General features: G+C 41.2%; 1 protein-coding gene across 11 annotated transcripts in view; it reads right to left on the reverse strand.

Annotated features, from left to right (window-relative positions):
- dlg5a (discs, large homolog 5a (Drosophila)) overlaps positions 1–24233 on the reverse strand; it is a 225920-nt gene that overhangs the window by 137538 nt on the left and 64149 nt on the right. For all 11 annotated transcript variants that reach the window (XM_073025566.1, XM_073025563.1, XM_073025562.1 and 8 more), the window contains 3 exons: positions 16429–16497; positions 4889–5063; positions 3086–3229 (listed from right to left, as the gene is read on the reverse strand). In XM_073025566.1, the coding sequence (XP_072881667.1) occupies positions 3086–3229; positions 4889–5063; positions 16429–16497 (388 nt within the window). The remainder of the gene's footprint in view (positions 1–3085; positions 3230–4888; positions 5064–16428; positions 16498–24233) is intronic.

The raw sequence follows: 24233 nt of genomic DNA on the forward strand, positions 1-24233 counted from the left end.
AAGTAAGCCTGGTGTGGAGTTCTGCAGTGAGGGTGAGATTGTGCTGTCGAACCTATTGAAGAAGTTGTTCAGCTGGTTCGCTTTCTCCACATCTCCACTTATGTTTGCCCCCCGCTTTGCACCACATCCGGTGATGATCTTCATCCCATCCCACACCTCCTTCATGCTTTTTTCCTGCAGCTTTTGTTCTAACTTTCTCCTATACTGCTCCTTTGCCCCCCTTATCTGTACTCTGAGTTCCTTCTGAACTCTTTTAAGCTCCAACCGATCACCATCTTTAAAGGCCCTCTTCTTCTGGTTTAGGAGGCCTGGTTGCCTCACTGCAGGAAGGATGTGGAAGCCATAGAAAGGGTGCAGAGGAGATTTATAAGGATGTTGCCTGGATTGGGCAGCATGCCTTATGAGAATAGGTTGAGTGAACTCGGCCTTTTCTCCTTGGAGTGAAGGAGGATGAGGGGTGACCTGATAGAGGTGTATAAGATGATGTGAGGCATTGATCATGTGGATAGTCAGAGGCTTTTCCCCAGGGCTGAAATGGTTGCCACAAGACCACAATGGTTTAAGGTGCTGGGGAGTAGGTACAGAGGAGATGTCAGGGGTAAATTTTTTACTCAGAGAGTGGTGAGTGTGTGGAATGGGCTGCCGGCAATGGTGGTAGAGGCGGATATGATAGGGTCTTTTAAGAGACTTTTAGATAAGTACATGGAGCTCAGAAAAACAGAGGGTTATAGGTAAGCCGAGTAATTTCTAAGGCAGGGAGATGTTCGGCACAACTTTGTGAGCCGAAGGGCCTGTATTGTGCTGTAGGTTTTCTATGTTTTTAAATTTGAGGAATCCCCTCATACATAGTTTAACCTGGAAATACCAAATTCCTCTCAATGACAAGCTGTATATTTGCAGTTCCCTCCAGCATAATTGCAGAAATCAGAAAACTGATGAAATTTTAAAGCGTTCTCAAATTGTTTTTGGTGTAAAATGAACTTTATTGGATCAGATTTAGTAAGTTACTAAAAGCATACAAAGGCATAATTACTACTCTAACCCTCTGGATAAAAAAATCTGATTTTACGTAATTCCTTTCAGCATGGCACTGTAGTGGTTAGCACATACTTTTCAGTACCAGTGATGCAGGTTGAATTCCAACCACCCGCTGTAAGGAATTTGTATGATCTACCTGTGACCGTCAAGGTTTCCTCTGGGTGCTCTGGCTTCCTCCTAGAGTCCAAAGACACACTGGTTGGTAGGTTAATTGGTCAGTGTAAACTGTCCCATGATTAGACGGAGATTAAATATGGGGATAGCTGGGCAGCGCGCTTTGAAAGGCTGGAAGGGCCTAAAACACAACTATTTCTAAATGCAATGTATCCAGAGTAATTACACTAGCCAACAAAGATTTTGCTTCCTGAATTGCTTTAGATGTATCTTATGCATTTTGGGCTACTGATCATGAAAATCACCATGAGATTTCCCTATCATGCACCATTTTTTAATACACTTAAGTTTATTATTTCAATTCATTATTCAAGTCAATTAAAATGTTGCCTACAATGTAAGCTGGAAAGTTTCCTATCTTGTCCAGGCATGCTTGGGCAGCACAGCTGCTGCATAGCAGGACAGGTTTTAGTAATAATTATTGGGTTCAGGACTGTAAGGATAGAATTTGCTATCACCAAGCACAAAAATTTCTATGAAGGGTTTTGATATTTGAAACAGATGCTTCCCAGAATAACTGATGCCAAGATTAAGGAAAGCATTTTTGTTGATCCACAAATCAAACAGGTAGGTCATTAATGACAGGCAATTTGAAGAATTTCTAGTGGGACCGGAGAAAATCACATGGAAGACATTCAAGGAAGTTGTTAAAATTTTTCTCTGCATCTACAGAGCACCAAGCTACATGCAGCTGGTTGAAAGCATGCTTCAAGCATATAAAACCATGAAATGCAACATGTCACTAAAGATTCATTTTCTGTATTCCCATTTAGACTTCTTCCCTGCAAATCTTGGTGATGTTAGTGACGAGCATGGTGAAAGGTTTCACCAGGGCATTGTAGTCATGGAGAAAAGATACCAGAGCAACTGGAATCCATCAATGCTGGCGATTTATTGTTGGATACTTAAGCGAGAAGCCTCAGACACTGAGTACAGATGAAAATCATTAACAAAATATTTTTAACTTAGTTGAACTATTGCAAAGCATCAGCACCATTATGCAATTAAACACATTATATTCAATAAAAGTTAATTTGTTCTTTCTCCCAATTCCTACATGATACAAGTATTCTGAAATTATATTCATGTTCATCTTCAAGCAGTCTATCATAAACAAAAAAAAATTCTGAGGAACCAACACTTTTGAAAAAATTTGTTGTCCAGTGTTACTTTTGCTTGGAAATGTATGACATTCCAGCTTCTACCATAACTATCTTTGTGCCTCTGTATTTTTTTGATAAGTAAAATGTCTGCATCAGCGAAAAATATACTCTCTCCTTCCTGATGGTTTATTATTCTTCTCCACGCCTTATGGCGCATTGGGCGGCAACCTTTCAGTTTCTTTAGCATTTTCTATGTTTTTTATGAGGCCAATTTGTTAGCTCGCTGCTCAATCCAGCATGGATGGAAAGAGTGCAAGGAGCCAACTGGATTTAAACATGGGACCACTCGCCTCAAAGTTCAGGCTGATGGCCACTGCTATGAAATTTCTTTATTCTGGACTGGCTGTTCAGTTAAGATCGACATTTCTATACACCAGGAATCTAAAGCACAACAGCAAATTATACTGGAAACCACAGGTCACCAGATCTGTATGGCAGGTTCCTTCGAGGTCAGTGGCAAATGCTGTCATTTTGCTGCTGATTGTAAAGTCTTAGCAAAGTAGAACAATTTGTTTTACACTTTGACATAGAAAATAGGAGGTTAATTGACACACCACAGATTGCCTCAAGTGTGGAGGAGACTGGTAGAATTTGCTGTGAGCTGATCTGAATGCAGGAATTAGTACAGCTTTTTGTATAAATGGTGATTGGCAGTGATTCAGTGAGCTGAAGTGGCGGCTACTGTGTTTTGTCACTACAACTCTACTTACTGATAAAAATCTGCTTCTTTGACTGCCTCCTCACATTTCTTCAGCGCTTTTGTATGCTGGTTCTGCAGAGACTGCAGATCTGACATGGCTTTCATGCACTGCATTTTCAGTCTCTCATAGTCATGGCTTGGCTTAGGGCTGGGTCTGGAGAGGCAAGGAAAAAACATGAGTAAAATTAATCCCCAACCTGACAGTCAGGACATCAGAAACATGAACAGAGCATCCTGTCCTCAAATGCCTCAAAATTTAGTGAAATCTATTTCAGTACGGCATCATTACACCTCAACTCTGTTTCCCTGGCTCTGTTCAATGCTGTTGGACAAACCTAAGAAGAATTAATCCATCTTGAAAGCTTTAAATGAACCTCTAAATGCAGCACCTTCTGTATTAACATTGCCATTTTTTTAAACCTTGGGTATGAAAATGAGCTTCATTATTAGCACACGTTAAAATTAAGTTCTCAATTTCCACATTTGGCGTAATAGTTTTTCTTTGCTCTGTCACATTATTTTAGCGTCACTAAAATACAAGAGGATTGTTATACTGAGCTTTTTTAAAATGAATTCTAAGTTACAGTTAAAATAGCCCATTGGTACACATTTCAGTTTTGTCAACACGCAGGTAATTTATTAAGCCGAGATACTGCTGTTGAAAACGGTATCAGTTAAATAAAATAGATCCTAACACATATGGTCTCAGTTCAGATTTTACAGCAATTTTAAGATGACATTAGGTAAACAGTGGAAAAAAAACTGCAGTTTAGTGCTGCATTTTAAATCATGTACCTTTCAACATGTCAATGCTGATTACTTTCCAATGTGAGTTAATGCTAAGTTTTACAATATCAATAAGCAAAATTAAAAATAGCTCTTCACAATAAGAGGTTCATCATGGACAAGGGTCTAGAAGAAGCAGGCTCACCAGTAACTCTATTCCATTAGGAGTTTTAAGGGATTTGGCATGTCGCCAAAGACCAGCAAATTTCTACAGATGTAGCGCAGAGAGCATTCTGACTGGTTGCATCACCGTCTGATAGGAGGCACCACTGCGTAGGATCAGAAAAAGCTACAGGGGATTGTAAACTCATCATGGGCAACACACATAAAATGCTGAAGGAACTAAGCAGGCCAGGAAGCATCTACAGAAAAAAGTACAGTCGACGTTTCAGGCTGAAACCCTTCAGCAGGCCCTTGGATTTCCAGCATCTGCATATTTTCTCTTGTCCACCATGGGCACTAACCTCCATTCAAAGGACCCTCATCATCTAGGACATGACTGCTTTTCATTACTACCAACAGGGTGGAAGTACAGAAGCCTGTAAACACACCCTCAGTGTTTTAGGAACAGCTTCTTCTTCTCCATCATCAGATTTTTAAACAGACCGTGTGCCCATGAACACTACCTCACATTTTGCTCTCTTTTTGCACTACTTATTTTTTATATTCACATTTCTTATTGTAATTTATAATATTTTATGTATTGCACTGCACTGCTGATGCAAAACAAATTTCACAGCATAAGTCAATGATAATAAACTTAATTCTGAAGTGAAGAAACACAAAGTTCTCAGAAAATTTAAGCACCTTGACGATATTAAGCACATTATGACATTAAAGCCACCATGCAAGTAGAATTTACTATTGCTGAGTTAATGACAAACTTGGAGAAAATTATAGAGTCAGGAACAGAAGAGGCTGGAGTACATTGAATAAAACTTTGAAAATGACAATCCTACAGGTGACTACTTCAAAGCTTTAGAGCAGTTTTATTAAGACCACTGTAGTGTCAGCTTATGACTTATACCTGCAATCGTCAAACGTAGAGCCAGGGGAAGAAAGTGCTAATTGTTTGCGTAACTCATCCCGTTCACGAGTGACTTGCCGAAGTTGGTACACAATGGCTTCTAACTTCTCACTCATCTGCCTGGTGTCCATGTGTGTTGGTGGAGGAGAAGCTGCCTTCCCAGAGGTGCCTGTACCTGGTCAGGGAGGTAAAGTAACAGATGATTGCTAGAAATTAAATTAATTGAAATAAAAGCAAGAGATTTAGAACACAGACCCTTTGGCAAGTAATATCCATGCTGCACAAATAAAATATTTGTGAAATATCTTCAGTCATATTTTGAGCTAAGCCTTGTGGGAATTTGACATGTGACTAAAATCAGCTTCAGGATTTATTTACTCATTACAGTACAGGAAGTCACCATTTAACTCAGCAAGTCCATGCTTGCTCCTGGCAGAGATTGCTGCAAGTCACATTTTCCAACAGCCTTTCAACTTGTTGTTTCTCACATGCCCATTAACTTCTTTTGAATCTTTTGTTAATTAACTACACTAAGGGGTAATTTACAACGGGTTTAGCAGCATGTCCTTGAGGTGAGAGAAGAAACCAGAGATCCTAGTGGAAACTCATGCAGTAACAAACTCTATGCATCCAGCTCTCAAGGTCAGGGTTGAACATGGATCCTCAAAGCTTTGAGGCAGTAGCACTACTGCTGCTCACTTAGCTCTCAACATCCTGCACAGTTCCACCACATTTCAGATTTAACATGTTCATCTGACCCACTGAGAAAGCTGCCCACTGGAAATTACACAGAAAAATCTCCCTTAAAGGTGCCTTAGAAATTATGCTGAAGCCTTTTCAACCAAGATCAAGACCAAAGGCCCAATTAAGTAATTCAATTTTCTTTTTTCTATGATCCAATGGAATGATCCTCTATGTCCACAAAGTTAAGCCATTACCAATTCCCCAACTCCCTTCACTCTTTTCCTCCAATGATCTAAAGGCCCTACAAACTTTAACCATTATTACAATAGCTGGCATTGAAGCTGAACTGTATAATCTCAGACAATATGACAATTTGGACAGTGTTGAAAAGCCCCAGGCTTTGAACTATTTGATTCCTGGCTCCAGATTAAAAATAGAACTTTGCTTTTATCAAATGTTTCATGGATGTATGCGAAGAGTAAGAATTTCAGTTGTATACTGTATACATTCTCTGATATTAAATTGAACCATTTGAAATGCTCCAGTATCTAGCCCACTGGGTTGTGGATTTACAAGCACGGGTAACGGGAGTTTTACATACTTTCCATTACATTTAAATCAGAAATTATGCTCTGGTGTGCTGGTTGTTAAACAAGTTTGCAGCTCAAAACACTGCAGCTGGAAAAGCTACCATATTACAGCTCCAGCAAGCCTGGCTCAATCCTCATCTATAGTGTTGTCTGTGTGGAGTTTGTATAGTGCCCTCCCCCACATGCATGGGTTCATTAGCTTCCTCTCGCATGGCAAAGGTGTACAGGGTTCATAGGTTAATTAGTCACTCTAAACTGCCCCTAGTGGAAACAGAATACAAATATGGAGAGAAATGGTTACAAGGAAAATCAGTGGGGAAATAGAATGACTCCATGCTAGAGCTGTTGAGGAGAGTTAAAACTAGTTTGGCAGGAGGATGGGAACCGAAGTGATAGCTTAGAGGATGGAACATTTGGTGTAAAGATACATGCAGAGAGACTGAGCAAGGATAGTCAGTGAATAGGGTGGGTGGGTTGAAATGTGTCTATTATCAGGAACAAGGCTGATGAACTTAAGAGCATGGATCACTTCATGGAACATTATTGCATAACAGAGAAATGACTGTCACAAGGGCAGGAATGGCTGCTGGATATTCCGGGCTTTTGATATTTCAAAAGGGACAGGGGGAGTGCGTTTAAGAGGTGGGTGAGTGGCATTACTAATCACAACTACAGAAAGGCAGGACATCATGGAGGGATTTGTCTTCTGAGTCAGTGTGGGTAGAAGTCAAAAGCAGGAAGGGAGCAATCACTCTTTTGGGAGTGTTCTATAAACCACCACCCACCCCCACCGCCCTCAGCAAGAGAGACACTGAGAAACACATCAATCAGCAGATTTAGAAAGATGCAAAAATAACAGGGTTTGAGTAACAACTTCAACTTCCCTAATATTGATTAGCACCTTCTTTACTGCAAACAGTGTAGATCTGGTGTTACGAATGTGCCACAACTCTGAGGGGCCGAAGGGTACAAAGTAGCCCCCTCCTTTTCGAGAATCGCAAGATCGCTATTAATTCGGGTCTGGGACCCAGGAAATGAGAGAGAGACGTCCAGAATACACAGGTTTTGGAATGTGTGTCCTGGCCCCAGAAAGGCAGAACCATTGATAACGGCCATTGTCTCTTGGAGACAGAATTGTGTATTGAGTACTGTACTATTTATTGAAGCCCTCAGGGAATGACCAAAGTGGGCTGGTTGAGGGATTGCATCATCCCAACCTGATTGACATCTGAGACCCCGTGAGTAAGGATAAAAGAGGATCTGGGGAACAACCCCTTTAGACGCACCAGGAGAAACGTATGAGACCGGTGGGGGCTTGTGTGTGTCCATCCTTGCCCGGATGACAAGTCTTCCACGGAACGGCCTCGCTAAAGGACGAATACAGATCAAGATCGGATAAAGGAAAGCCGGCAAGTTTCAAAAATCTGTCTCTCTCTCTCCAACCAAAAAGCTGCAGCCTGAATGAACTGAGTGACTTTTATATTTCCATCGGACAATACATTACCCCCTAGACAACGATAGAGCTAATTTCTTATTGATTATTATTATACCCGTACTTTTAGATTTAGTATTGACAACGTATATTATTTGTATGTTTGCATTGATATTATTTTTGTGTGTTTTTACTAATACTGTTAAAAATAGTACCATCAGACTTCAACGGACCTCTCTATCTTTGCTGGTAAGTGACCCAGTTACGGGGTTCGTAACACTGGCAAAACCTGAAGGCACAGTACAGGGTTAATGGCAACATTCTTAGCAGTGGGATGTTGGGGTCCATGGCTCTAAATCCCTCAGAGTTGCAGTGCAATTTGATTGGGTGGTTAAGAAGGTGCATGGTGAGTTGGCCTTCTCCCATCCACTCCATAATGTACTGGTTAGGCACAGGAGTACATTCAGCCAGAGACTCATTCCACCAAGATGCAACACTGAGCATCATAGGAAGTCATTCCTGCCTGTGGCCATCAAACTTTACAACTCCTCCCTCGGAGTGTCAGACAGCCTGAGCCACTGGACTTATTTCCACTTGTCATAATTTAAATATTATTATTATTATTATTATCATCATCATCATTATTATTTAATTATTTATGGTTTTATATTGCTATATCTCTACACTATTCTTGGTTGGTGCGACTGTAACAAAACCCAATTTCCCTCGGGATCAATAAAATATGTCTGTCTGTCTGTCAGGGGATTGAGTCAAAAGCCTTGAGATAGTGTTCCAGCTCTGTAAAATCCGGGTTAGATTACACTCAAAGTACTGTGTTCAGTTTTGTCCCTCTCATTATAGGATGAGGAAGCTTTACGGAGAGTGCAAAGGACATTTATCACAATACTGCCAGGAGTAGAGACCATCCCTTATGAGGATAGGTTGAGCGAGCTAGGACTTTTCTCTTTAAAGCAAAGGAGGATGAGAGGTGACCTGATAATGATGTATAAGATAACAAGAGACATAGATAGAGTGGACAACCAGAGGCATTTTCCCAGGGTGGAAGCAACCAATACGAGGGACCATAACTTTAAGGTGATTGGAGGAAAGTATAAGTTGGAACATCAGAGGCAGGATTTTTTTTAAATGGAAAGAGGTGGGTGTGTGGAACACTCTGCCAGGGGTGGTGGTAGAGACAGATACATTAGGGACATTTAAGAGACACACTAGACAGGCACATGGATGAAAGAAAAATGGAGGGCTATGTGAGAGGCAGGGGTTAAAATTGATATTATTGTTGGTTAAGAAATTAGTACAACACCATAAGCTGAAGGGCCTGTACTGTGCTGTACTTTTCTGTGTTCCATATTCTCTGAGCTGGCATAAATTTCATGGGCCAAATGGCCTATTTCTATGTGGTAAGGAAAAATAGAATAAATAGATGCACAATTGCTGTTCTTCAAATTATTAACCGATTATCAAGAGAAACTTTTAATCTTGGATATTGATAAGCTGAGTGATGTACTTAGACCAAACAAAATTATGATCAGTCTAAATTTCACCTTCTGGTGAACATACTATGTTTAGCACTTTTATTAAATAATTAATTGTTTGTAATCTAGCGATAACGCACCTTTGAAAATAAAGGGGAAAGAAGCAAACTATTCATGTATTTTAACTTAATATGCATTTTATTTTTAATTGGTGTTTTAGCCTCTTGGCAACACAGACTACTGAGCAAAAGTCAGTTTGCTTAAAGTCTCTGCTCACATAGTTTGATGTTCAATCCCCCCCACATCAAGACATCAGCACACAATCCAAGTGAACGACCCTCCTCAGACAACAAATACATTAATTGCTGATTAATCTTATTGCTGCTTCTGGGAACTTGTTGGCACAAAATGAATCCCACAGTTGCCAGAGCAACAGTTTCTGCACGCAAAGATTTATTTACTTACAGTGTGAGACATGATATGGCACTGCACAAATACCAGAACTACTTAAATGCAAAAGAAATCTACCCTTTTTCATTTCATGTTATTCATATATCCATATATACACAATATTATTATCTGCAGTAGTGGAAACAAGATATTAACATAAACAATCATTTTGTTCCAAAACTTAATATTAGAATAGAAGCCTTTTGTGAAATCTTTAAAAAATCAAGGAAACCACAATAAGGTTCATCCCATCACACAATAATCCCTGAATACTTTGCAAACAATTTGTCAGAAAGGCACTGTAAAACCATTTAATGCTAACTCTTCCCTTCTCAGTAAAACAACTTAAAACATAAATGTGGCGACCCACTTTCTGTGCAGGCGAACCGGCTCACAAATAGCCAGCGCGCGGGGGGGGACTTTGGTAATGCACCCCTGATGTCATTTCCGCCCGGAGAGGGCGGGCGCTAGGGATTAAATGCCAGCGCCGCAAAGTTTGAATAAACTAGTCTCGAAACAGCTTACCGACTGCGTGTCGTCTCTAGCTCTGTATGTAGTACATCGCTAGATAAATATATTTTTCCTTTATGTAGACCACCTATGTATTTTTCCCCAAAATGATTTCAATGAATCTGCATATTTCCTTCAACCACAGCTACTTGTAACCTACTCCTGCTCCTATTTCTCATGTTCTTATGTAAAATAAAGAAACCACTGTAAATGAGCATCTAGTTATTACAATGTTAAATTAAAGTGGTAAACTCATTAGGAACTTAAGTTACTATATAAAAAATGATACAAAATCTTTTGCTGTTAATGTTTGCCAGCATCAAAGTATTGAAATTTAAATACAAAAATATAAGTTTCTTTTAAAAATCATTCTAATCTACAAACTGCAGAGTTATCTGGCATTGAGTTTGAAAAGACTAATTCACATGTATTTAATTTTCACTTTATGCTCTTAAATATTCTGTAGCATGCTCATTATAGCATATTCACTTTCCATAAAACAAAAACACAACCTTAGAGCTCAGAGTACTGTTGGTGCCAACAAAAAATTATTCCCCATATTTTTATCATAATGATAGCCTGGGTTGAAAACATATTCTCCCAGCATATTCCTTTAGACATGGCTGTCATCAAGACTAATATATTCCTTTACAGATTCAGTGATTCAATATAAACCTCTCAGTATTTAGTTCCAAATTACTTGATCAAAACCTTAGTTTCTTTTTATTTATTGACTTGCAGCATGGAATAAGCCCTTCTACCCCCTCGAGCCATGCCACCCCACATTCCCCAGTTTATTCTGAGCCTAATCATAGGACAATTTACAATGACTAATTAACCTACCATAGGTCTTGGACTGTGGGAGGAAACCGGAGCACCCAGAGGAAACCCATGCAATCATAGGGAAAATGTACAAACTCCTTACAGGCAGAGTGGGAATAGAACCTGGGCTGCCTGTACTGTAAAGCTTTGTGCTAATCACTATGTTACCATGCTAACCCCAATTGTGAACAGTTCCATTGTATCTGCCTCCCTCTTCGTTCTAATGAAGAGTTCCAGTTATATACGTATGTTAATGCCTTCAGGGGATGTGGATGCCGCAGTTATTGTCTCTCACTGAACTGAGTGATCAACCAAGAGTCAATTACATTGGCATGTCTGGAGTTGCATTTTATCGGAATAGGGAAGCACGACAGATTTCCATCTTCAAGCTTGTGAACATACTAAATGAGTTTTTATGGCTATCCATTAATTTCATGATCACCAATGACTCTACTTTTTGTTTACTTATTAGAAATACAGCAAATCAAACTTAAAAGATTTAAATCTAATATTTAAGCTATAAATTTTTGGGCATTAATATATCAGAAAACCTGAGCTGAGCCCAGCACACAGATGCAACCACAAGGAAGGCTTGTCAGTGGTATTACTTTCTTAGAAGGTTAAGGAGGTTCAGCGTCTCACCAAATACTCTTAACAAGCCTCTACAGACAGTCTACTGAAAGCACTCTGACCAGTTGCCTCATGGTCTAGTCCAGTAATTTGAATGAGTGGGAATGTGAGAAGCTGCAAAGGGCTGTGAACTCTGATCAATCATCACAGGCGCATCCCTCCCCACCATCAGTAGTATTTTCATGGGGTACTATCTCAAGAAGGCAACATCTATCATCGAAGATCCCCATCGTCCAGGCCTTGACATCTTCTCGCAGCTACCATCAGGTAGGAGGTACAGAAGCCTTTAGTCCTACACTGTCAGGTTCAAAACAGCTACTTCCTTCATCCAAACAGTTCTTGAACCAACCTGCACATCCCTAGTCACAATCTCAGTATAGTAACATTATAAAAACACAAAATGCTGGCAGAACTCAGCAGGCCAGACAGCATCTATGGGAGGAGGTAGTGACGATGTTTCGGGCCGAAACCCTTCATCAGGAGCCATGGACAGACATGTCGGAGTGGGAATGGTCTGTGGAATTGAAGTGTGTGGCCACAGGGAGATCCTGCCACTGCTGGAGGACTGAGCGCCGGTGTTCGGCGAAACGGTCTCCCAGTCTGTGGCAGGTCTCCCCAATGTATAAATGGCCACATCGGGAGCACCGGATACAGTATATCACCCCAGTTGACTCGCAGGTGAAGTGGTGCCTCACCTGAAAGGACTGTCTGGGGCCTTGGATGGTGGTGAGGGAAGAAGTGTGGGGGCAGGTGTAGCACTTCTTCCGTTTGCAGGGATGAGTGCCCGGAGGGAGGTTGGTGGTGAGGGATGGGGGGGATGAATGGACAAGGGTGTCGCGTAGGGAGCGATCCCTGCGGAAAGCCGAGAGTGGGGGGGGGGGGGGGAAGATGTGGCTGGTGGTGGGGTCACGTAGGAGGTGGCGGAAGTTACGGAGGATTATACGTTGGATCTGTAGGCTGGTACGGTGATAGGTGAGGACCAGGGGGACTCTATCCCTGGTGGGCTGGCAGGGGGATGGGGTGAGGGCAGAGGTGCGTGAAATACGGGAGACACGATGGAGGGCAGAGTTGATAGTGGACGAAGGGAAGCCCCTTTCTTTAAAAAAGGAAGACATCTCCTTTGTCCTAGGATGAAAGGCCTCATCCTTTCTTTCTCTTTTATTTCCCATAATTCTCCACCTTCCCCCTAGCCCATTTCCCTCCAGCCTATCACTTCCTAGCTCTCTACTTTATCCCTCCCCCCCACTTCTTATCCCCCCTCGACCATCCCATGTTACTTCACTCCTGATGAAGGGTTTCGGCCCGAAACGTCGTCACTACTTCCTCCCATAGATGCTGTCTGGCCTGCTGAGTTCTGCCAGCATTTTGTGTTTTTATTTATCTCCAGCATCTGCAGATTCATTCGTGTTGCCATAGTAACATTATGACCACTTTTCCCTACAATTGACTTTGTTTTGTTCTTTCAAGGCAAATTTGTGTAACGTTTATGTTTAATTGATGATTATTCTTGCTGCAGGTAAGTTTCTCATTGCGTACATATACAGTGGATTTGGGATACCTGGGGACACATTGGGACCAGTACGTTTTGGCCCAATTAAACGGCTAGCCCAATTAGCTGAAGTTCATCGAAATAGTTTAAAAATATATAAAAAAGGGCAAACTATCATTTCTTTGAGTCACCTGAGTAACGAATTATGTATTTAAATGAAATACAAAACAAGTTAGAACACTACAGTACTATAAAACTGTATTAATTTGTAATAGTTATCAGCACAGGAATTCATCCAGTCTACGCTGCCGTGTTCTTTTCATTTACTGTAAATGAACAAAAATCAGTGCAGACATCTAGGGTAATTTTTTGGTTAGTGTCAAATATTTTCATGGCATCTTGGCAAGGGTCTTAATTTTTTTAAAGTCAAAAATAAAAAACATGATTATCAAAAATCACTAATTTGAATCAGCTTTCATTGGTCCAAAACGGAGAACATAAGCACATGCAACTGATGCTATTTAAAAACTGTTCATTCTAAGCATGGTGTAGTGTCTAACAGCCACAAAAGTGCACGCGACTGATGCTAGCTAGAAACTGTTGGGCAACAGTCTTCTGTCCCACAAAGCAGCACAGTACTGTGGTGCTCTGGGGGCGGGGGAGTTGAGAGCCCACCCCGGCAATCCTAATGACCAATGTTATTTATTGTTCTTGTGGTAAAATGCTTTTGTGGGATTATAGGGCATTGTTCAAGTTACAAACGTAATTTATTGTTATGTTTGTGGTCACCAGGGTGTGCAATAATCACCTTTATTGCCTGTATGTGGAGCAATGGGCTCTCTCCCCAGGTCATAATACCCAGTCTGTTTTTGTGCTTGTCACAATAAAATAGCTGTTGAGTTGAATGAGCTCTTCTCGTCTGTCATCAAGGACCAAATACTCGCCACATTGGTGTCAAGAGTGGGATTCGAGTGATGAGATTGAAGAGCTTCGATATCGATGGAGTGCCTTTAGACCTGGGGAACAAGTCATGGGACTGAGCAGTATGCCTCCCTGGATCTCAAGGCCAGGCTCCTGAAGACAGAATCCAGAGGGAGGACCTGGGAATTGAGCATCATAAAGCACATCTCGAGGCAGCCCATCGCAAGTGGAACCAGGGACAAGTAGCGATGGTAGTGCTTCAGGTGAGAGCCAACAGCGAATTAGACTTCCCCACCATTGACCAGCAAATGCGTAGGAAGCACCGGGATGGGTAATAATATCAGTGTTCCCATTCTGTCCCATCGATGGTGGCCAGAGCGGGCACAGGCCTTTGCCCTGGATCTAGAGACCAAAGCCCTATAGTGAGGCATGCTGAAGGTGCACGACAAGTTGCTGTTTCAGTGGTGACTGTTTTTCTAAGGTGGCAGCCTCCTGGGGGCTCCACCCAACAGTGCTGCGGTCAGTGCATGGACTGGTGGGGGCCGGCCATTCTGGGGTCACAAAGCCGTTGGGTAAGCTGCACGAACGCTTCTCCTGGTCAAGGTACAGGCAGGACGTGGAGCTGTTCACGCACTGCTGCAATGCTTACATGGTGGGGGGCCCCAAGTATGGGTCTACTGCCCCATCTGGAAGAAGGGACAATTCCCCACACTTGGAAGCCGCTGACAGGACCTGGAGAGGTGCTCAACCATCTCTCTGATATGATATACTGGGTGGGGTTGCCTGAGCAGCAGGAGGCAGTTGTGCTGCATGAAGACTAGCTGACACCAAATCAACCCTCGGTCACCAGTGACGCCGAAGGAAGGCAGTGACACTCTGGGTGCCCTGCCTCTTGCCTCACCAAAAAGAGCCTCCCATGGGGGGGGGGGGGTGGCGAGGGTGCACAGACACCACACAGCGCCCCAGGCAGCAGCGTCCACCACCACCAGGACTTTTGGACTTTGTTGTGGTGGACTCTGGGGTTGCTGGAGATGCCTGACCCCTTAGGTGGGGACAGTGTGGCGCTTGGTGAGGGGGGGCCCCACAGTCAACAGTCTGCCCCAGCATTCCTAATGACCAGCACTATTTATTGTTGTTGTGTTAAAATGTTATTGTGGGATTATGGGGGAGATGTTCATTTACTGTTACATTTTAGCTTGGGTTATACAGTTATTCACACGTGTGTTTGTGGGTCACCCTGACTGTTTCCGGGATGTGTAATAATTACCTCCCCTGTGTGTATGTGGGAGTTCTCTCCCCAGGTTACAGTACCTAGTCTGTTTCTGTGCTTGTCACAAAGAAGCAGTTGTTCAGTTAAATGAGCTCTTGTCATCTGTCATCATAAACTGAATGCTTGCCACAATATCCCGAAGTGTTGCAAATAAACACAGGAAATCCAACTATTCTCTCAATTAGTTTTTATTCTTTAAGAGTAATCCTAAATAAGCAGCTGGCCCAATTAACCAATGGCCCAAACAACTGGAATCCACTGTATTTGTACATATGACAATAAACTTGCCTTTGGTTTTGACCAAACCTGTGAATCTATTTTGCCCCATCTTTATGGTTTTGACGTCTTTTGAGTAGCCTGCATTTTAAAAGATACAAAAAGAATTCTGTGGTCTAATAACTTGCATTAGTATATTGTACCGACACCATTGAATTAGACTTACTGGAAATAGATAGATACATGGAGGTGTCTGAACAAAATTATGCAATTCATAGACTTGCATTGCACTAAAGGAAGTCACTCAACTCCTTATTTCATCGTTAAGTCACATTTTCAAATATTCTGGCAATTTCTCCTCACAGCATTTACTCACTTACCCTCTGTAAGTTATTAACCGAATCAAACTGTATCAACCTGTCAGAACACTCTAAACTTTAACCATTCATTCTGAAGAAATGTTAATTGCGTTTTTAACTTTTCATGAACACCCTCCTGCCCTAGGAAACATTTTAACTATCTCCATGGAATATCTCAAGCCTTTATTGATCTAAACTGAACCCCATACAACTGAAAACCCCTATCCCTGGATTTATTTGAGTAAATCTGCTTTGCGGCCATACCAATGGCAGGTTACAAAATTTATTAAGGACAACAATTATAGTAAGTACAAGAAAATACACTTTTCATTGAAACATAGCCTTCTTGAATGAGCTTCAAAATGTTTAGTAGCTGCAAAAAGAGCAAGGCGGAAAGGAACAATGCGATTGGGTGCTGTTGTGATGCAAGTTGGTTGTGATGCATCCCAACCTAAACCACCCAAGGTCTCATGTAATTGCTCCAGAGTTACAGGGAGATTTCTGCAATTGTGCTATAGATGGGCTGCATTATTGGGTATGAGTTTTCAGTGGTATGATTGAATGAATCTATTCATACAATTTTCACAAATTCACGTTTTGATTCACACATATTAAAGATGCTTAATACAATCTGTCATTCCAGGGATCAATCAGAGTGGAAGCTGAGAACTTACCAATACTGCTGAGGGAGCTGCTACTTTCTGAGTCAGAAGGCATTGTTGACAGCACACTATAGGTAGATCCTGCAAAATAAATTTTAAATGGATATTAATAGACCTAGAATGCTATTCATGTGTAAATGCTTGTAGCATAGGAAAACATGCTAGTTAACTAACAAGCAACAACAAATAATCAGTTAATGTTTTTTAATTGTGAACAGCTTCTAAGATTAGATGCGAACCATAACACCACTCCCCTTCCAATAATGTCAAGAAACAAGCCTCATACTGAAGGAAGATGTGGCTCTCACTTAACACCCCATCTTAACACTGGTACACTTACGTGTTTCCCTAGAATTTCAATGAAATACCCATCTACACTTCATGTTCAAGTCTATGGTACTGGATGTAACCTGATGAACTCAACATACTATATTAGTAACAATACTCAGTAACACCCCAAACTAAGCATAATAACTTTCTTCACATATATTTATTAGACCATGGGAGCAGATTTAGGTCATCCAGCCTGTTGAGTCTGCTCTGCCATTCCATCACGGCTGATCTAATATTCCTCTCAACCCCATTCCTGCCTTCTCCCCATAGCCTTTAATACCTTTACTAATCAAGAACCTATCAATGTCTACTTTAAACATACCCAATGACTTGGTCTTCACAATCGGCTGTGATAATGAATTCCACAGATTCATCATTATTTATTTATCTGGGTCATCTTAAAGATTCTTTGGCTGTTACTTTATGGCACATTAAGTTTTGTATCAATAGCCATTAGCACCAAAATGAGTAGTGAGAAATACACTAAAAATTCTTCACTAAATAGTTGTGCTCCAGTTAATCACTTTTACTTCCGACAATATTTTTCCTCAGCATGCTCCCTTCCAAATTACATTGGTTACTGAAGACGACAATACTATAAGTAAAGAAAGCTGTAACAAAAAATGCTGTAGGAACCCAGCAGGCCAGACAGCATCTATGAAAAAGAGTACAGTTGATGTCTTGGCCTGAAACATTGACTATACTCTTTTCCATAGATGCTGCCTGGCCTGCTGAGTTCCTCCAACATTTTGTGTGTGTTGCTCAGATTTCCAGCATCTGCAGATTTTCTCTTGTTTGTGGAAGTTGTAACTGCACACCTTTGACATCATTTGGAAATAATCATTCTGGTTCGTTTGAAATATTCTGAACAGGTGGTACAATTTTACTGTTTTTTTTAATTAGTCGTTCTAATTACACAATTACTTTCTACAAATGAGATCAGTGTGACTAACATACACAGAAAAAGCTGGAGGAACTTAGCAAGTCTGACAGTGTCCCTGGAAGGGAATTAGCAGTTGATATTTCGGGTCGAGACCACTCATCGGGATGAAGACTGACTTCCAGCATATACAAAATCCCTCGTGTTTATTATCAGTGTGATTAGATAGATAGATAGATAGATACTTTATTCATCCCCAAGGGGAAATTCAATGTTCCTCCAGTATGATATCACATAAACACAAGACAGACCAAGACTAACTGACCAAAAAAAACCACATAATTATAACATACAGTTACAACAGTGCAAAGCAATACCATAATTTGATAAGAGCAGACCATGGGCACGGTAAAAAAAAAGTCTCAAAGTCCCAGATAGCCCATCATCTCACGCAGATGGCAGAAGGAAGAAACCTCCAACGTGGCAAAACTTCCCGATGCAGCCTCTGGAAGCACCCGAGCACAGCCCAACTGTGAGTCCGTCCGAAAACTTCCGACAACTTCGTGCCTCCGACCAGCCCTCCGACACCGAGCACCGAGCACCATCTCTGCCGAGTGCTTCAACCCCGGCTCCGGCCACCAAGCAACAGGCAAAGCCGAGGATTCGGGGCCTTCCTCTCTGGAGATCTCTCCGATCGCTCAGTAGCAGCGTCAGCAGCACAGGCATGTCAGAAGTTTCGCCAGATGTTCCTCCGTGCTTCACACATCCGTCTCAATCAAATCAGGATTGTGCACGGCCCCTACTTACAGATAACGGATATTCCTTACTGGAGTGGCCGCTGCGCCCTGCGTCGTCGCGCCGCCATCTAGCCTGCCTGCTAGATTTGTGAATCTGTATCATCACTCTTCGAGTTGTGATTATTAACAATGCGTGAATTAGATTCTCCCATCTCTTGGCTATAAAGTTTCCAACTCATAGGGCAACTTAGTATGAGGGAATTCTGAGATCAATTTCACCTTGCTGGTGCTTGTAGAATCTGTTGGGGTTTGTTTCTCACTATGCAATTCAGTAAGCTCTCCAATTTTTTGGTTTCATTAAAGATGCTAAGAAAATAGAAGGTATTGTTGTTGCTGTGACAACAATCACAGGTGATGCTTTGAAAGGGAGAATAATACTATGCCTGTGAGAATCCCCGCAGCATCTGGAGATCCCTGTGATCTCTGTTTTGGAGGTGTATTAAAAATCTATGTCGACCAACAGGCTGGTATGTTTCAGGACTTTTTCAACCTCTCACTGCTGCAGCTGGAGGTTCCCACCTGCATCAAAAGAGCAGGAATCATACCAATGCCCAAGAATAACACAATCAGCTGCCTCAATGACCTTCATCTGATAGCACTCATGTCTCCGATCACCACAGCAGGTCGATAACAGATGCAAACTCACTGGCTCTACACTCAACTTTGGTGTACCTAGACAACATATGTCAAGGATGATCCTTTAGAACAGAGGTGAGGAAGATTTTTTTTTAAACTAAAGGGTGGTGAATCTGCGGAATTCCTTGCCACAGACAGCTGTGGAGGCTAGGTCTTGGGTATTTTTAAAGTAGAGGTTGATAAGTTCTTGATTAGTAAGAGCGTCAAACAAACCAGATCGAATGGCAGATCAGACTTGACGGGCTGAATCGCCTAGTTCTGCTCTAATGTCTTGTGACCTAATACCTGTAATGACAAAGCCAGGAAACTTAAGTACACTCAAAAAGAACATTACCAATGTCTCAGCTGTGAATTCAATCATGGTGTTATCATGGTGTATTCAAAGGAAATAAAAATCAAGGCTGTGGGGAGACTGACACTAGGTAGAGTGCTTCTGCGTAAAGAGATTATTAACTCAATAACCAAATGGCTTCCTTCAGTTAGTTCACAATCTTGTAGCACCAAAGGGGTGCTGCACAATCAGAGGTGCCATCAGACAAGCAGTTAACTCAAGGTCAAAACTATTTCCCAAGGTGGACATCAAGAACATCCTGTTGTTATTTTAATTTTCGTGCCAATACTCATCCCAGATTACCTTGTTGTAATTACGTTGCCATAAGGGAGAGCTTGCTCTGCAAAAATTGGCTGACCCATTCTTACTAATGTTTCTCAAATACTTAATTTGCTACCTTTGTCTGTCTGTGGATTTGACGTACTCATGTAGGCAAAAAGCTTTCAATTAAATATGACCATTACAATATCTGAAACTATGAAACTAGATTCTTGTGAAAAGATGATCATAATTATAATGACTTAATTCAATACTTAAATTTACCAATAGTAAATTCAGATAGTTCAAGAATATCACTGGTCCATGCAGAATGCTTACTGTGTCCATGGCTATCTTATGAAGGTAATTTAAGGCCATAATAAATCAAGAGACAAGATGTGCAAATGAGAAGAGCTTGAATTTACAACACACATCCACACAATTTTCACGTGCCCAGAACTTCTTTCAACTACTTCAAAGACCTACCTTTCAAAGTAAAAGAAAACTAACCAATGGCAAAGATTGTGCTTAGCTTTGAAAAAACTCAAGGATCGTCATCACAGACAACACCAATACAAGACAAAGAGTAAATGCTATTTATTTATTTAGAGAAACAGCATGATAACAGGCCATTCTGTCCTAATGAGCCCATGCTGCCCAATTACATCTATTGTTGTTAACAAGGTGTATGGCATGTTGACATTAATCAACTGTGAGACTGAGTTCAAGAGCTTTTAGGTAATGTTGCGCCTATACAAGACCTTGGACAGACCCCACTTGGAGTACTGCGTTCAGTTCTGGTCAACTCATTACTTGAAGAATGTGGACACTATAGAAAGAGTGCAGAGAAGATTTACAAGGATGTTGCCTGGATTGGAGAATGTGCCTTAGGAAAATAGGTCAAGTGGACTTGGCCTTTTCTTCTTGGAGCGACGGAGGATAAGAGGTGACCTGACAGAGGTGTATAAGATGATGAAAGGCATTGATCGTGTGGATAGTCAGAGACTTTTCCAGAGCTGAAGTGGGTAACATGAGGGGGCATAGTTTTAAGGTGCATGGAAGTAGGTACAGAGGGGAAATCAGGATTAAGTTTTTCGCACTGAGACTGGTGGGTGCATGGAATGCACTGCTGTCGACAGGGGTGGAGGTAGATACAATAGGCTCTTTTAAGAGACTCTTAGAATCCTACATGGAGCTCAGAAAAATAGAAGGCTTTGTTGGTAGGGTAATGCTAGGCAGTTTCTAGAGTAGGTTACATGGTTGGCACAACATTGTGGGCCGAAGGGCCTGTAATGTGCTGTAAATTTCTATGTTCTAACCCGTACGAAACCCATATGGTCAAGGGGAAAAAGTACAAATTCCTTAGACAGTGGCAGAAAGTGAACCCAGATCACTGGAGCTATAATGGTGTTACACTAACCACTATCGTACGATCTGTAATTGAAACCAGTTATGTCAAGAGCTTATGGCTCTGACCACGTTACAGGAACGTTGTTATTTAGACAGGTGTAGAGGGCATGTACAAGGACATTTGCAGGACTGGAGAATTGTAGTTAAGAATAAAGATTGGCAGAAAATGCCATTGGTGCTCAGCAGGTCAGGCCGTATTGGTAGACCAAGAAACAGCCTTAGGTCAGTATATCTTCAGAGCAGTGGAAAAGTAAAGTGTTTTGAAATGCAGAAAGAAGAGTGGTGGATAGAACAGAAAGTATGTGTGTAATCAGATGCAGAACAAAGTTATTAAAATATCCATTATTTTAAATACTTACAATTAGATATCAAAGAAATAAACTGTAAGTGAACTATCCAACAATGAAAGGTCTGGTACTCAAAACAGTTGAATACAATATTTGAGTCCCAAGTGCTGTAATATATCCAGATGGAAGATGCAGTGCCCCTTTCCACATTATGCACTTTTGGATCAGTGTAGGAGACTGCTAAATCACCTGAGACATGAGCAATACATAGACATGTCAGATCATTAGTCTTCCATATAAAAAAACTTCAGTTTACCCAAGTACACCTCCAGGTAACATCCACATTAACAATGAGTAACACACCAAACTTCAATGTTACTTTTGAATTTTATTCAGTACTGCATGAGATTATAATAATACAGTTGATTTTGAGAATATTAAGTTGAAAGATTTATATTCTTAGAAAGGTCAATTTTTAAATGAACTGTAAAAGTTGTTAGCCTCTGAAATAAATGTATTTCTTCTCCTCAAAAGGAATTTCTTTCCCCCCACCACCTTATTCTGGCTTCTTCCTCCTCTCTCATCCCGATTAAGGTCCTTGGCCTGGAACACTGACTATTGATTCATTTCCATAGATATTGCCTGACCCGAGTTCCTCCAGCATTTTGTGTGTGTTGCTCTGAATTTCCAGCATCTGCAGAATTCCTTGAGTTTATGAACAGCTCTCAGTTTCTCTTGTTTGGTATGTTACTTTGTGAGACCTAATGTTCACTATTTTTATGGGTCAGACAAACACTTCAGTTTACTGTATGTAGCTACCCAAAGTGAAGAGCTGGCAGCAATCCAGCTTGGTGTGGGGTACCAGCAGTTTGGACTAAAATTGGATGAGACCCAGCTTGTAAAGTTCTTTCACATTTCTTCATCAAAAACAATGTGGCAGAAGACTGAAGACATCGCATGAATGTGCCCCACTGAATCTCAGTGACAGTTCTTTCCCATGGGTCTGAGTTACCAAGAACTGTCAGAAAGCAGTATACACAATTACTATTCCAGTAAGTCACATGACTGAACACAGTAAATGCTAAGAAGATTAAAGCTAACAAAATAGAACACTTGTATATGCAATAATGTACTGCAGGACTAATTTACAATGTGACAAAGTAATTTCACTTTGCACTCTCAGACATCACAGTTCCGTGAATAAATTATATACAGTTACGAGAAAAAGTTTGTGAACCCTTTGCAATTACCTGGTTTTCTGCATTAATTACTCATAAAATGTGGTCTGATCTTCATCTAAGTAATAATAATACACAAACACTAATAACCCACAAAGAACTGTACAAAACAATTCTGGTCAATACTAAATACACAATTTAAACAATCACAGTCTAGATTCAAAAAGTATGTGAACCTGTGGAGTAATGCCTTCTACAAAAGTTATTTAGAGTCAGATGTTCCAATTGATTAGATGAGATTGGAGAAGAGGTGGAGAATTGGGTTGAAGAGGTACCCTATCCTATGAAAAAGACACAATATCTGGTTACTGACAGAGCCTGCTCTTCTTAAGAAAGATCAAAGGTTCATTTATTGTCAAAGTATACAACTTGAAATTCTTCTTCTCCAGGCAGCTGTGAAACCAAGAAATAAAAAAAGGTAGCACAATCATCAACCCCCCCCCCCCCCACCACCCCACCTCACCAAAAAAAAGGAAAAAATTGCAACAGGTACATTGATCCCCAAATTCCTCTTCCCATACAACAAAGCGGAACAGGCACATCGACCCTCACTTCCCTCCTCCTGAACAAAAATACAAAGAAAACAGAACAGGCACATTGACCGCCAAATCCCTGTCCCTGCATTAAAAAACAAGAAAGATCTGACGAAAGACAAAGAATATATGAAACTGTAAGACTAAAAAAAAGTCTATAGTCCAAGTCCACATCCAAAACAGAGAAAACCTGGGGAACGCTTTCTGGACCCAGCGACAGACCTTTCTCTCTCCTTAGCCGATCAATCAAAAGACAGGCAGCCGGCACTCACCCTCCACACTTGCCTTGATGCTTCAGTCTCCCTCATCACTTTAATCGGCGAAATGGAGTCTAATAATGCCTTGTGCCCCATCCCGCACCTTTCTTGCCATAATTTTCGCACATGCTGCCTCTGTCTCCCAGAATTCTGTCAAGGACTGCAGAGTGCTGAAGCATCCAAATAACATCCAAGCTTACACATTTGCCTCAATGTTTCAATCTCCCTCATCGTTTTAATTGGTAAATGATGGAAGCTTTAATCGGTGAAATGGAGTCGAACATCGGCTCACAGCCTGCCTTCCCTGAGGTTCCTGCATGTTGCCTCTGCCTCCCGGAATCCTCTTGGAGACTGCAGAGAGTTGGAACACCCGAAAGATCTCCAAGCAACAAATCGCAGGCTCCAACAATTCCAGAATCTCATCCAAGATGAAAAAAAACAGCGTAAAAGACATAAAAGAAGTGAAATATATGGCTTCATTATCTATCCATATTTGACCGAAGGAGCAAGAATGTTTATAGTTTGTTTATAATGTTTATACTGGAAGTCAAGATGTTTATACGCACCATACCTCAATCAAATCAGTGGACCTTAGAAGAATTGTACAGATGCATGAAGCTGAAAAAAGCTACGAGCATTTATAAAGACTTGAATGTTCATCAGTACACAGTAAGAGAAATTATCTACAAAAAGAGGAAATTCAGTAATGTTGCTACTCTCCCTAGGAGTGAGTGTCCTGCAAAGATCATACCAAGAGCACAATGTGCAACGCTGAAGGAGGAAATAAAGAACCCAAGGGTAACAACAGAAATCTCTAGACCTTGATAAAGTCTCTGTTCATGTAAGGACACCACAGA

This window comes from Hemitrygon akajei, chromosome 21, assembly GCF_048418815.1.
Source record: "Hemitrygon akajei chromosome 21, sHemAka1.3, whole genome shotgun sequence".
NCBI lineage: Eukaryota > Metazoa > Chordata > Chondrichthyes > Myliobatiformes > Dasyatidae > Hemitrygon > Hemitrygon akajei.